This window comes from Salmo salar, chromosome ssa21 (genome assembly GCF_905237065.1).
Source record: "Salmo salar chromosome ssa21, Ssal_v3.1, whole genome shotgun sequence".
NCBI classification, from domain to species: domain Eukaryota; kingdom Metazoa; phylum Chordata; class Actinopteri; order Salmoniformes; family Salmonidae; genus Salmo; species Salmo salar.
The window spans coordinates 37,162,501-37,177,794 of NC_059462.1; the positions used below are offsets into that span (position 1 = coordinate 37,162,501).

General features: G+C 43.7%; 1 protein-coding gene across 1 annotated transcript in view; it reads right to left on the bottom strand.

Moving 5' to 3' along the window:
* LOC106582203 (receptor tyrosine-protein kinase erbB-4) overlaps positions 1–15,294 on the bottom strand; it is a 236,321-nt gene that overhangs the window by 117,962 nt on the left and 103,065 nt on the right. Inside the window, exon 12 of the mRNA XM_045704751.1 lies at positions 8,681–8,774. Coding sequence (XP_045560707.1) covers positions 8,681–8,774 — 94 coding nt within the window. The remainder of the gene's footprint in view (positions 1–8,680; positions 8,775–15,294) is intronic.

The following is a 15,294-nucleotide window of genomic DNA, read 5'->3' on the forward strand; positions in this document are numbered from 1 at the left end:
CGATATCTCACGGTGTGAATTATAGGCGACGACGTGAAGTTGAGTCCACAATTCAGAATTCCGCTTCCTGGTTCAATCGGTCTCGGGGTTTTGACTGCCATATGAGTTCTGTTATACTCACAGACACCATTCAAACAGTTTTAGAAACTTTAGGGTGTTTTCTATCCACAGGTATTAATTATATGCATATCCTAGCTTCTGAGTCTGATTAGTAGGCCGTTGAAAATGGGCACGAATTTTTTCCAAAATGCGCTGTGGCGCCCCCTATCCTAGGGTAACGTCAAGAGGCTAGACGTTCACGTCATATGCCTAACAATCCAACCCGACCAACCACCACCCTACTTTAGTTCTTACCTTAAGTAACCATCTGTCTTATGTAACCATAAATTAGTACAATATGTTACGTCTGTTAAGTGTCCTGGACTTACATTTACTACGTTACGTCTACTCTATGAGACCAGGCTGCTGGCCAAACTGTCTGATTTGTCTCAATGTTCTACCACTCCACAGAGATGGAAGATAAGTCTCTAGTCCACAGTAATACTCATCCTTGTGTGTGTGTGTGTGTGTGTGTGTGTGTGTGTGTGTGTGTGTGTGTGTGTGTGCGTGTGCGTGCGTGCGTGCGTGCGTGCGGGCGTGTGCGTGTGTATGTGCATATGTGTATGTGTGGCCTTGAGTACATTGTGTGTAGTGAGATTGAAGCCTAAAGGGGTGTTGACTTAATAAACAATAAAGATCACAGGCGGAACAGAGATAAGAGAGAAGAGAGATGGGAGAAGAGAGAAGGGAGCAGAGAGAAGAGAGAAGAAAGATAAGAGAAGGGAGCAGAGAGAAGGGAGCAGAGAGAAGAGAGAAGGGAGCAGAGAGAAGAGAGAAGAGAGAAGGGAGAAGGGAGCAGAGAGAAGGGAGCAGAGAGAAGGGAGCAGAGGGAAGGGAGAAGAGAGAAGGGAGAAGAGACAAGAGAGAAGAGAGAAGGGAGCAGAGAGAAGAGAGAAGAGAAAAGGGAGCAGAGAGAAGAGAGAAGAGAGAAGGGAGCAGAGAGAAGAGAGAAGAGAGCAGGGAGCAGAGAGAAGAGAGAGAGAAGGGAGCAGAGAGAAGAGAGGAGAAGAGAAACGGGAGAAGGGAGAAGAGAGAAGAGAGATGAGAGAGGAGAAGAGAGAAGAGAGAAGAGAGAAGGGAGACGAGAGAAGAGAGAAGATAGCAGAGAGAAGAGAGAAGGGAACCGAGAGAAGAGAGAAGAGACAAAGGAGCAGAGAGAAGAGAGAAGATAGCAGAGAGAAGAGAGAAGGGAACAGAGAGAAGAGAGATGGGAGAAGGGAACAGAGAGAAGAGAGAAGATAGCAGAGAGAGGAGAGAAGGGAACAGAGAGAAGAGGCAAGGGAGAAGAGAGAAGAGAACAGAGATGGGAGAAGAGAGAAGAGGGAAGGGAGAAGAGAGACGGGGACGGGAGAAGAGAGATGAGAGAGGAAAAGAGAAGAGAGAAGAGAGAAGGGATCAGAGAGAAGAAAGAAGAGAGAAGAGAGAAGGGAGCAGAGAGAAGAGAGAGAGAAGGGAGCAGAGAGAAGAGAAGAGAAGAGAAACGGGAGAAGGGAGAAGAGAGATGAGAGAGGAGAAGAGAGAAGAGAGAAGGGAGACGAGAGAAGAGAGAAGATAGCAGAGAGAAGGGAACCGAGAGAAGAGAGAAGAGAAAAAGGAGCAGAGAGAAGAGAGATGGGAGAAGGGAACAGAGAGAAGAGAGAAGATAGCAGAGAGAAGAGAGAAGGGAACAGAGAGAAGAGAGATGGGAGAAGGGAACAGAGAGAAGAGAGAAGATAGCAGAGAGAGGAGAGAAGGGAACAGAGAGAAGAGAGAAGAGAGAAGGGAGACGAGAGAAGATAGAAGAGAGAAGGGAGCAGAGAGAAGAGAGAAGGGAGAAGAGAGAAGAAGGAGAAGGGAGCAGAGAGAAGGGAGCAGAGAGAAGGGAGCAGAGGGAAGGGAGAAGAGAAAAGGGAGACGAGAGAAGATAGAAGATAGAAGAGAGAAGGGAACAGAGAGAAGAGAGATGGGAGAAGGGAACAGAGAGAAGAGAGAAGATAGCAGAGAGAAGAGAGAAGGGAACAGAGAGAAGGGAACAGAGAGAAGAGAGAAGAGACAAGGGAGCAGAGAGAAGAGAGAAGAGAGATGGGAGAAGAGAGAAGAGAGAAGGGGGCAGAGAGCAGGGATGGAAGTTGTGAATGAATCTCTTGTCTAGACTGGAGATGAAGTGAAGGACAAAGAGCATCATCACACAGCCTGAGACAACCGGAGAGTCGACAGGGACACACACATCATGTACGCAAACTCACAAACAGATATATGGAAGCACACAATCAAATATATTGTGAAGCTCGCAGACACACTTTAACTGACAATACAATTAATCATGCTTCAAGGGCAATAGAAGACATTGAATGCGTCCCAAATGGCACTATATTCCGTAAGTAGGGCACTACTTTTAACCAGGGCCCATAGGGCTCTGGTCAAAAGTAGTGCACTATGTTGGAAATATGGTGCTATTTGGGATGCAGGGCTTGTTTGTGGTCACAAGTGATTTCAGTTTATGATGCACATCAGAGAGAAAAGCTTTAGAGAGATGTAATTAACGGGCAGTTTAAACACAATATGTAAACACAATATGATGAATGTGTTCTAGATTTTTATTGTATTTTTTATTGTATTTTTCATCCCAGCCCCCGTCCCCGCAGGAGGCCTTTTGCCTTTTGATAGGCCGTCATTGTAAATAAGAATTTGTTCTTAACTGACTTGCCTAGTTAAATAAAGGTTAAATAAAAAATTAAAAAATAAATACAAATGTTTTTGCTGATTGCGACTATTTGGAAGAAAGATATTTCTACTGATAGTATAATGACAGTGATAGGTGGATGCCGTTACCTACTGAACTGAGTTGGATGTCAATTACTTCTTGTTATGACTATAGAATACATACACAGCAAATTATCCAGTGAGTAAATTACAGAGTTACCACCCATGACTGTATTTGTTAGTAACAGAGACATGGTTGTTGCGTTTATCCATTTTCAGTCCTGTGAACTTCATCAAGTGAGATCCTAAGCTAATATGTCATCATAAAAATATATACATATTTCACACAATACCATACTTCTTTCAAAAGGCCTTATTTTGAGTGCCTAGCTTTACCCTAATACAGGGACCTGAAACTAACAAAACATCACTTTGAACCAAAACTATGTCCATCATTAAGTTCCCAGCATGCTCTACAGCAGGTGTTTTTTTATTGTTTGTTTCAATATCTATGTTTGTGATTAAACTTATTCTACACAAAGATAAATAAATAAAAAATTCTCAACTAATCCAATCAGTTAGTTAGATTTTTTTGCACACTTTACTGTAATGTTTGTTCCAGTTTAATTGTCTTAGAAAATACAACAGGTGTAGCCTTTAACATGAAGTGTTTACTTGTGAGCCTTTTCTCAACAATGCAAAGTTAATAAGTAAGAAAAATGTGCACAAAAATAAGAAATAGTAGCACAATAAAATAACAATAACAATATTACATACAAGGACTACCGGTACCAAGTCAACGTGCAGGGGTACGAGGTAGTTGAGGTAGTAGGCACATGTAGGTAGAGGTAAAAGTGACTCGGCAATCAGGATAGATAATAAAGAGTATCAGCAGCGTATGTGAAGAGTGTGAAAGTGTGGGTTAGGTTTTTGGGTTAGGGTTAGGTTAGGGAAAATATGATTTTGAATGGGACTGAATTGTGTGTCCCTACAAGATTAGCTGTACAAGACTGTGTGTGTGGGGGTGTAAGTGTGTAAGTGTGTGCTGGAGTGTGTGGGTAGTGTCCAGTGAGTGTGCATCGAGCCGGTGTAAGAGAGTCAGTGCAAATAAAAAGGGGGTCAATGCAAATAGTCAGGGTAGCTAGGGCTTGGGGGTATAAGCTGTTCAGGAGCCTTTTGGTACTAGAGCTCAGCCCCAGTGATGCGTTCGGATGCCAAGCAGTTGCCATACCAAGTGGTGATGCAGCCAGTCAAGATGCTCTCAATGGTTCAGCTGTATAACTTTAAGGATCTGAGGGCCCATGACAAATCTTTTCAGCCTTCTGAGGGGGAAGAAGCGTTGTCGTGCCATCTTCAAGACTGACTTGGTGTATTTGGACCATGATAGGTCCTTAGTGACGTTGACACCGAGGAACTTGAAGCGCACGACCCGCTCCACTGTAGCCCCGTTGATGCAAATGGGGGCGTGCTCAGCCCTCTGTTTCCTGTAGTCCACGATCAGCTCCTTTGTCTTGCTGACATTGAGGTTGTTGTCTTGGCACCACACTGCCAAATCTCTGACTTCCTCCCTATAGGCTGTCACATCGTCATTGGTAGTCAGGCCTACGGCAAACTTAATAATGGTGTTGAATTTGTGCACAGCCACACTGTCATGGGTGAACAGGGAGTAAAGGAGGGGACTAAGCACCCACCCCTGAGGGGCCCTTATGTTGATGGTCAGCATGGCAGATGTGTTGTTGGAGTGTCTTATGGTGTTAAGTGCTGAGCTGTAGGCAATTAACAACATTCTCATGTAAGTGTTAATTTTGTCCAGGTAGGAAATGGCAGTGTGGAGTGGAATATAGATTGTGTCATCTGTGGATCTGCTTGGGCGGTATGTGAGTTGGAGTGGGTACAGACTGTCTGGTATGATGGTGTTGATGTGAGCCATGACCAGGTTACCTTGGTGTTCTTGGGTACAGGGACTATGGTGGTCTGCTTGAAACATGTAGGTATTACAGTTTGAGTGCTCTGAGTACATGCTCTGAGTACGTGTCCTGGTAATCTGTCTGGCCCTGCGAATGTTAACCTGATTAAAGGTCTTACTCGCATCGGGTACGGAGCGTGTGATCACGCAGTCATCCAGAACAGCAGGTGCTTTCATGCATGGTTCAGTGTTACTAGCCTCGAAGCGAGCACAGAGGGCATTTAGGTCGTCTGGTAGTCTTGCGTCAATCGGCAGCTCTCGGCTGGGTTTCCCTTTGTAATCCCTGCCACATCCGACGAGCATCAGAGCCAGTGTAGTAGGATTTGATATGGCCCTGTATTGATACTTTGCCTGTTTGATGGTTCATCGAATGGCATAGAAGGGATTTATTATAAGCGTAATACTTTCTTATTAGTGTCTCACTCCTTGAAAGCGGCAGCTCTGGTCTTTAGCTCAGTGCGGATATTACCTGTAATCCATGGCTTCTGGTTGGTATATCTACGTAGGTCACTGTGGGGACAATATTGATCATTGATGCACTTATTATTGAAGCCGGTGACTGATGTGGTACACTCAATGCCATCGGATGAATCCCAGAACATATTCCAGTCTGTATTAGCGAAACATTCCTGTAGTTTAGCATCCGCTTCATCAGACCACTTAAATTATTGACCGTGTCAATGATACTACCTGTTTGAGTTTTGCTTGTGAGCAGGAATCAGGAGGAGAGAGTTATGGTCAGATTTGCCAAATGGAGGGCGAGGGGGAGATGTGTGTGGAGTAATGGTGATCTAGAGTAACATATTGGATTAGTGAATTAATGATTAATGAATGAATCAATAAATGTACATGCACAAACAATGATATTGAACCAAACAATTAAAACAATTGACCTGTAGTAGAGCATGCTGGGAAATATTATAATGATAGGCGTGGATTACGTTCAAAGTGATGAGTATGAGTTTCAGGCCCCTGTATTAGGGTAAAACTGCTAGGCCCTCAAAATAAGGCCTCGTGTAATATGTATGGCATTGTGTTAAATATATATACATTTTACGATAACATTCGCTTAGGACCGAAAATGGATGAATGCAACAACCAGCTCTCTATCCCTAACAAATAAAGTAATGGGTGGTAACTCTACAAATTACTTTTGAATAAGGATTTACACTATGCAGTGTGTTAATTTAAAACTGTTCTGGTGTCTAAATGGGTCCACAGAATCAACACTTTCAGTGTTAATTAACACTCTGGTTTTTATTTATTTTTTTACACAATCATTTGTGTATTATACTTTGTCTGTTGGAATGTGCAGGAGTGAGGATAAGTTATCAGTCATGAATGCTTGAGGATGTGTGTGTTTGTGTGTGTGTGTGTGTGTGTGTGTGTGTGTGTGTGCCTCTGTGTGTGTGTGCCTCTGTGTGTGTGTGCCTCTGTGTGTGTGTGCCTCTGTGTGTGTGTGTGTGTGTGTGTGTGTGTGTGTGTGTGTGTGTGTGTGTGTGTGTGTGTGTGTGTGTGTGTGTGTGTGCCTCTGTGTGTGTGTGTGTGTGTGTGTGTGTGTGTGTGTGTGTGTGTGTGTGTGTGTGTGTGTGTGTGTGTGTGTGTGTGTGTGTGTGTGTGTGTGTGTGTGTGTGTGTGTGTGTGTGTGTGCCTCTGTGTGTGTGTGTGTGTGTGTGTGTGTGTGTGTGTGTGTGTGTGTGTGTGTGTGTGTGTGTGTGTGTGTGTGTGCCAGCGTGCATGGATGTGTGTGTGTTAGACTGTGGTTGTTTCTCAAAATGCATGCTACCGTGCTCCGAACAAGCAAAATGGAGCACCAGAGGATCAGAGTATGAGTCCAAATCAAAGTATGAAAAACGGAGCACGGAGGGCATTTCTGGAATGTGCACTCCATTTGTAAATATTTTGAGGCATGCATCAACGCAAGCTTCAGCGGAAAATATGCACAGAAATATGATGCAAAATGTCTTGAAGTCAATGGCAGAGTTTAGCTGAAGCAAGAGAAAATAAACTCAGAATTCAGAATGAAATGTTGCCCATTGACATCTCATATGTTGCCTGATTACAATATTTAATCTTATTACGTTAGTAAGTACATGCTGTTTTACTTTTGGCCTTTTTACCTGCTTACAATTTCCACTGTAGTGTACAGTGCCTTTGGAAAGTCACTTGACTTTTTCCACATTTTATTACTTTACAGCCTTAAATGTTTTTTTTTTACCCTCATCAATCTACACACAATACCCCACAATGACAACGCAAAAACAGGTTTTAGAAATTTTTGCAAATGTATAAAAAATAAACAACTGAAATATCACATTTTCATACAGTAAGTATTCAGACCCTTTACTCAGTACTTTGTTGAAGCACCTTTGGCAGCGATTACAGCCTCGAGTCTTCTTGGGAATGACACTACCAGCTTGGCACACCTGTATTTTGGGAGTTCCTCCCATTCTTCTCTGCAGATCCTCTCAAGTTCTGTCAGGTTGGATGGGGAGCGTCGCTGCACAGCTATTTTCAGGTCTCTATAAGAGCTGGGCCACTCAAGGACATTCAGAAACTTGTCCCGAAGCCACTTCTGTCTTGACTGTGTGCTTACGCTCATTGTCCTGTTGGAAGGTGAACCTTCGTCCCCAGTCTGAGGTCCTGAGCACTCTGGAGCAGATTTTCATCTTTCCCTCAATCCTGACTAGCCTCCCAGTCCCTGTCACTGAAAAATATCCCCACAGCATGATGCTGCCACCACCATGCTTAACCGTAGGGATGGTGCCAGGTTTCCTCCAGATGGGACACTTGGCATTCAGGCCAAAGAGTTTAATCTTGTTTTCATCATACCAGAGCATCTTATTTCTCATGGTCTGAGAGTCCTTTAGGTGCCTTTTGGCAAACTCCAAGCGGGCTGTCATGTGCCTTTTACTAAGGAGTGGCTTCCATCTGGCCACTCTACTATAAAGGCCTGATTGGGGGAGTGCTGCAGAGATGGTTGTCCTTCTGGAAGGTTCTCCAATCTCCACAGAAGAACTCTTGAGCTCTGTCAGCGTGACTATCGGGTTCTTCGTCACCTCCCTGACCAAGGCCCTTCTCACCCGATGCTCTGTTTGGCTGAGTGGCCAGCTCTAAAAAGAGTCTCGGTGGTTCCAAACTTTTTCCATTTAAGAATGATGGAGGCCACTGTTTTCTTGGGGACCTTCAATGTAGAAGACGTTTTTTGGTACCCTTCCCCAGATCTGTGCCTCGACACAACCCTCTCTCATAGCTCTGCGGACAATTCTTTTGACCTCATGGCTTGGTTTTTGCTCTGACATGCACTGTCAAGTGTGGGACCTTATATAGACAGTTTATAGACAGTTGTGTGCCTTTCCAAATCCTGTCCAATCAATTGAATTTACCACAGGTGGACTCCAATCAAGTTGTAGAAACATCTCAAGGATGATCAATGGAAACAGGATGCACCTGAGCTAAATTTCGAGTCTCATAGCCAAGGGTCTGAATACTTAGGTAAAGAATGTATTTCTGTTTTTGTTTTTCTCAAATTTCGCCTTGTCATTATGTGGTATTGTCTTTGGAATGATGAGGCCTTTTTTTTTTATCCCTTTAAGAATAAGACTGTAACATAACAAAATGTGGAAAAAGTCAAGGGGTCTGAATTCTTTCCCGAAGGCACTGTATGGAGATTGCAAGCCCATAGTAAGTCAATAAGGCTAACTGGATAGGTACTACTATTAGCACGCCAAATGGCAACAAATAATTTTTAGCTAGCTACCCACGAAGAATCCACCTTGCATAACTTTAGTTTTAGGTCATTTTTTATGTATTCTCCACACTCTTGTCCTCACAAGAATAAACTCAAGAGAACGTCCACAGAATTTGGAGCATAAGCGTGTGGACCACAGTAGTATGCATATTGAGATAACCTGTGTCTCTGGAGGATCTTACCGGGCCATGACAGGTCAAGGAGTCACCATCTGCTCTCTCACACTGGGCATCACACTCCACACACACCGAGCCGTTGTCATACTCACGCACCTCCCTGGGAGAGACAGATAGAGATGGAGGGAAGGAGAGAGGGAGGGAGACAGATGGAGACAGGAAGGGAGGAAAGAGAGGGGAAAGGAGAGAAAGATGGAGGTAGGGAGGGAGGGAGGGAGAGGGACAGAGAGGTACAGAGGAAGGCAGGGATAAGGGAGAGTCGGGGAAGATGTAGACAGTGAGAAAGAACAAAGTGTGTCAGATCCAGGCTCTAGAGGAAGGGAGGCGAGCTGTGCTCCTCTGACTCTGTCTAGAGGAATAGCTGGCAGGGTTTTATGGCCTCAGGCGTTGCAGTCAATGGGGTACTGTGGTATATACACACTTTTCCACTGCATACTGTACACCAGTAGCAACAGCATGCTAAGATGGCTGACATGAGCCTGGGCATGACCCTGGACTACAGCAGATGAAAACTAAAGGAGAACTGACTACTAACACACTGCTGTTATCGCTTAAATGACAATTTGAAAACAAATGCATTACACATATAGGAGAGTGGGGTAGGTTGAGACACCATTGTTTCTGCCAAAACATACACAAAATGCTTGTATCTAAACCAAAGGAGATCATTTTAAGATTGTTTTATACAAATACATCAGTTGGGGTCTCTATAAGCTTCAATAGGAGGTCCTAAATCTAGCATAAAAGTGCATCATTGTAGCTGTGTGGGCTAATATAGTAAGGTAAGGTGAGCCAATGGTCATGGGGTAAGTTGAGCCAAAGGCAAGTTGAGAAAATTGAAGTGTTTTCATCCCAGGTGTAATGCAAGGCGTTATCGCTGGGATATGAGGTAACAACAGGGCCTGGCCTATGTTAAAAGTGTAAAAAAAGGTACAAAATGTTTGTTAGGAGTTAAGCCTGTCTTAAAAGATGCTTAAAAAGATTAAAAGACAAAAAAGTGATTGTGATTGTGTTGAATTGTCTTTAGGAAATAAAGATAGACATAAACTCAGCAAAAAAAAGAAATCCCTTTTTCAGGACCCTGTCTTTCAAAGATAATTCATAAAAATCTGCATTGTAAAGGGTTTAAACACTGTTTCCCATGCTTGTTCAATGACCCATAAACAATTAATGAACATACACCTGTGGAACGGTCAGAGTTATGAAAACTTAGGACACTAAAGAGGCCTTTCTACTGAGTCTGGAAAAACACCAAAAGAAAGATGCCCAGGGTCTCTGCTCATCTGCGTGAACGTGCCTTAGGCATGCTGCAAGGAGGCATGAGGACTGCAGATGTGGCCAGGGCAATACATTGCAATGTCCCTACTGTGAGACGCCTAAGACAACGCTACAGGGAGAAAGGACGGACAGCTGATCGTCCTCGCAGTGGCAGACCACGTGTAACAACACCTGCACAGGATCGGTACATCCGAACATCACACCTGCGGGACAGGTACAGGTTGGCAACAACAACTGCCCGAGTTACACCAGGAACACACAATCCCTCCATCAGTGCTCAGACTGTCCGCAATAGGCTGAGAGAGGCTGGACTGTGTAAGGCAGGTCCTCACCAGACATCACCGGCAACAACGTCGCCTATGGGCACAAACCCACCGTCGCTGAACAAGTATTGTGTGAAATATGTATATATTTTTATGATGACATATTAGCTTAGGATCTCACTTGGTAAAGTTCACAGGACTGAAAATGGATAAATGCAACAACCATGTCTCTGTTACTAACAAATACAGTCATGGGTGGTAACTCTGCAATTTACTCAGAAGGCAACGCACTCTGGGAAATATTTGAATAAGGATTTACACTATGCAGTGTGTTCATTTAGCATTGTTCTGGTGTCCATATGGGTCCACAGACTCAACACTTTCAGTGTTGAATTAACACTCCCAGTGTTAATTCATTTATTTTTGTAACACTGGATAATTTGCTGTGTATGTATTCTATAGTCATAACAAGAAGTAATTGACATCCAACTCAGTTCAGTAGGTAACGGCATCCACCTATCACTGTCATTATACTATCAATAGAAATACCTTTCTTCCAAATAGTCGCTATCAGCAAAAACATTTGTATTTATTTATCGAGGCAAGTCAGTTAAGAACAAATTCTTAATTTCAATGACGGCCTAGGAACAGCCTTGTTCAGGGGCAGAATGACAGATTTTTACCTTGTCAGCTCAGGGACTTGATCTTGCAATCTTTCGGTTACTAGTCCAACAGCTCTAACAACTAGGCTACCTGCCACATCTTCACTGATGAGTCGCGGTTATGTCTCACCAGGGGTGATGAGCGTTACACCGAGGCCTGTACTCTGGAGCGGGATCGATTTGGAGGTGGAGGGTCCATCATGGACTGAGGGGGTGTGTCACAGCATCATCGGACTGAGCTTGTTGTCATTGCAGGCAATCTCAACACTGTGCGTTACAGGGAAGACATCCTCCTCCCTCATGTAGTACCCTTCCTGCAGGCTCATCCTGACATGACCCTCCAGCATGACAATGCCACCAGCCATACTGCTCGTTCTGTGCATGATTTCCTGCAAGACAGGAATGTCAGTGTTCTGCCATGTTCAGCAAAGAGCCCGGATGTCAATCCCATTGAGCACATCTGGGACCTGTTGGATCGGAGGGTGAGGGCTAGGGCCACTCCCCCCAGAAATGTCCGGGAACTTGCAGGTGCCTTGGTGGAAGAGTGGGGTAACATCTCATAGCAAGAACTGGCAAATCTGGTGCAGTCCATGAGAAGGAGATGCACTACAGTACTTAATGCAGCTGGTGGCCACACCAGATACTAACTGTTACTTTTGATTTTGACCCCCCCTTTGTTCAGGGACACATTATTCCATTTCTGTTAGTCACATGTCTGTGGAACTTGTTCAGTTTATGTCTCAGTTGTTGAATCTTGCTATGTTCATACAAATATTTACACATGTTAAGTTTTCTGAAAATAAATGCAGTTTTGCTGAGTTTAGTTTAAAAAGGTAGTGGTAATATTTAATTCAGTACAGAAATGTGTAGGCGGCTTAACCTACCCTGCCCTTCGGATCAAAACTATAACGTTTACATGAATTCTGATTACTTACAGGGATACACAACATCCTGAATTATACACTGAGTATACAAAACATTAAGAACACCTGCTCTTTCCATGACATAGGCTTACCAAGTGAATCCAGGTGAAAGCTATGATCCCTTATTGATGTCACTTGTTAAATACACTTCAATCAGTGTAGATGAAGGGGAGGAGACAGGTTAAAGAATGACTTTTAAGCCTTGAGAACTGAGACATGGATTGTTGAATGTGTGCAATTCAGAGGGTTAATGGGCAAGACAAGACATTTAAGTGCCTTTGAAAGGGGTATGGTAGTAGGTACCAGGAGCACTGGTTTATGTCAAGAACTGCAACGCTGGTGGGCTTTTCACGCTGAACAGTTGCCCGTGTGTATCAAAAACGGTCCACCACCCAAAGGACATCCAGCCAACTTGACACAAGTGTGGGAAGCATTGGAGTCAACATGGGCCAGCATCCATGTGGAACACTTCTCACACCTTGTAGAGTCCATGCCCTGACAAATTGAGGCTGTTCTGAGGGAAAAGGGGGTGCAAATCAATATTAGGAAGATGTTCTTAATGTTTGGTATACTCAGTGTATATAGATATCTTTGTTCTGAAGAATATTATATTTCCCTGGACAGAGTGATCCTGACCGTAAAAAAATGGCTCAACTTACCCCAGTCTCCCCTAGAGTTTTTAGTCAAAACAAATCAAAATAACATTGTACATTCATTATTTATTTAGCATTATTTTCAAGCCGAGCCAAATCCAATATCCCTTTACTTTTACTGGTTGCCACATAATGTGCTGGCAAGTTTTTAAAACTGTGCAAGAGCTTGTTCCCAGTTCTAATACATTTCTTAAACCTCAATCAATTGACAGAATCAATGTCAAAATTTGTTTGGGAGAGAGACAGAGAAAACTATCAATAAAATATAGATCTGTATGAACCTTCAGTAAATGTACCAGGGAGAGAGATTCTGCAGCAGATAGACCTAAAAAGAAAAATGCTGCTCAATGAAGGCAGGATTGTACTAGAGAGATAAAGAGAGAGAGTCTGTGTGTGTGTGTGTGTGTGTGTGTGTGTGTGTGTGTGTGTGTGTGTGTGTGTGTGTGTCTTCTCTAGTTTAATTTGGCACTGAAGGTCACTGGAGGATGTCATGGGCTGCGTCCATATATAGTGCACTACTTTTGACCAGGGCCCATAAGGAAAACCATAGGGTGCACTATGTAGGGACTGGAGAGCCATTTGGGAAACATACATTAACCGTTGAGCATGCACACGTAGAGAATATACAATCTGCTGCATTTCTCTGTATTACACTATTACACCCTAAAGCGTCACAGCTCATTATGTTGGCTACATTGATAACATCACTTTGGGGTATAGCATGGCTTTCCAGCTAAAGCCAACGGGTGTTCCATACATTCAGAAATCAACAGTAGAATATGAAGTCACTGGCGGGGCTTGGAAAGTCATTAAATAACGACGACAAAGTAAGACAGAGTTGCCTTGGCACCCTGATTTAAACATACAAGGAAGAGAGAGGGCAGGCCCTGATGCTATGCATGCATGTGTGAGCGTGTGTGTGTGTGAGCGTGTGAGCGTGTGTGTGTGTGTGTGTGTGTGTGTGTGTGTGTGTGTGTGTGTGTGTGTGTGTGTGTGTGTGTGTGTGTGTGTGTGTGTGCGTGCGTGCGTGCGTGCCTGCCAGTTCGTGTGGTACTTCTTCCCTCTGTCTAATACCAAGTGGGACTCCTCTGTGGGAACTAAAACCAAATTAGGATTAATTATGCTTTATCCAGACGACACAATGCCATGCAGGGTGGCACGGGAGGTAGGTCTTTGTCTTGTACAGCTATGGTTTAAATGGGTTATGGTTTAACATCTCCTTTATGTTAGCTAAGACTCCCTTGGCTCTCCGTAGGGTTAAGCTTCTCTATAGCCTAAGCTGCTCTCTCTCTCTCTCTCTCTCTCTCTCTGTCTATTTTATATGTCGGTCTCTCTCTCTGGCTTCCGGAATGGTCTCTGTTTCTGTTTCTGTTTCTTACTGTCTCTCTCTTTCTCTCGCTCTGCAGTCAGTGACTGGGTGGGTGCTATTCTTGTTGTAGGACAGAGGCATGGTCTGTCTGTCTGTCTGTCTGCTACACTGAGCACTTAACACCTCTGTTCTAGCAGAACCCAGAGGACAGAAGCTTTTACGCATGGACTTCACTTCTTTACAGGAGGTCCTACCTAAATCTCCACTATAACAGTTGCACTCTGTGTCGTCCTGTTTTCTTACAAACCGTTTGTGTTGACTCAGTCACTCAAAAATAAACATTTACCTTCAAGACAGAGACGATAGGAAATGCTTAACAGCATTTGTGAACTGAAAATAAACAATTCATGCAATTACAGTAGATATTTTTCCTCCTAATGTAAGAGTGCCCCATAGTGAACAAGACATTGTCTCAATCATATATACATACAATATAATACTATTGGGTAGTTTCCCAGACAGGTTCTCCATTGAGCATGCTTTTTAGTCCCAGACTAGGCTTAATCTGTGTTTGGGAAACCGCCCCTACAGTGGGAGAAAAAAGTATTTGATCCCCTCCCGATTTTGTACGTTTTCCCACTTACAAAGAAATGTTCAGTCTATAATTTTAATAGTAGGTTTATTTGAACAGTGAGAGACAGAATAACAACAACAAAAATCAAGAAAAACGCATGTAAAAAATGTTATAAAATGATTTGCATTTTAATGAGGGAAATAAGTATTTGACCCCTCTGCAAAACATGACTTAGTGGCAAAACCCGTGTTGGCAATCACAGAGGTCAGACATTTCTTGTAGTTGGCCACCAGGTTTGCACACATCTCAGGAGGGATTTTGTCCCACTCCTCTTTGCAGATCTTCTCCAAGTCATTAAGGTTTCGAGGCTGCCGATTGGCAACTCGAACCTTCAGCTTCCTCCACAGATTTTCTATGGGATTAAGGTCTGGAGACTGGCTAGGCCACTCCAGGACCTTAATGTGCTTCTTCTTGAGCCACTCCTTTGTTGCCTTGGCCATGTGTTTTGGGTCATTGTCATGCTGCAATGACCCATTTTCAATTCCCTGGCTGAGAGAAGGAGGTTCTCACCCAAGATTTGACGGTACATGGCCCCGTCCTTTGATGCGGTGAAGTTGTCCTGTCCCCTTAGCAGAAAAACAACCCCAAAGCATAATGTTTCCACCTCCATGTTTGACAGTGGAGATGGTGTTCTTGGGGTCATAGGCAGCATTCCTCGTCCTCCAAACACGGTGAGTTGGTCATTTTGGTTCCATCTGACCACAACACTTTCACCAGTTGTCCTCTGAATCATTCAGATGTTCATTGGCAAACTTCAGACGGGCATGTATATGTATTCTTGAGCAGGGGGACCTTGCGGGCGCTGCAGGATTTCAGTCCTTCACGGCGTAGTGTGTTACCAATTGTTTTCTTGGTGACTATGGTCCCAGCTGCCTTGAGATCATTGACAAGATCCTCC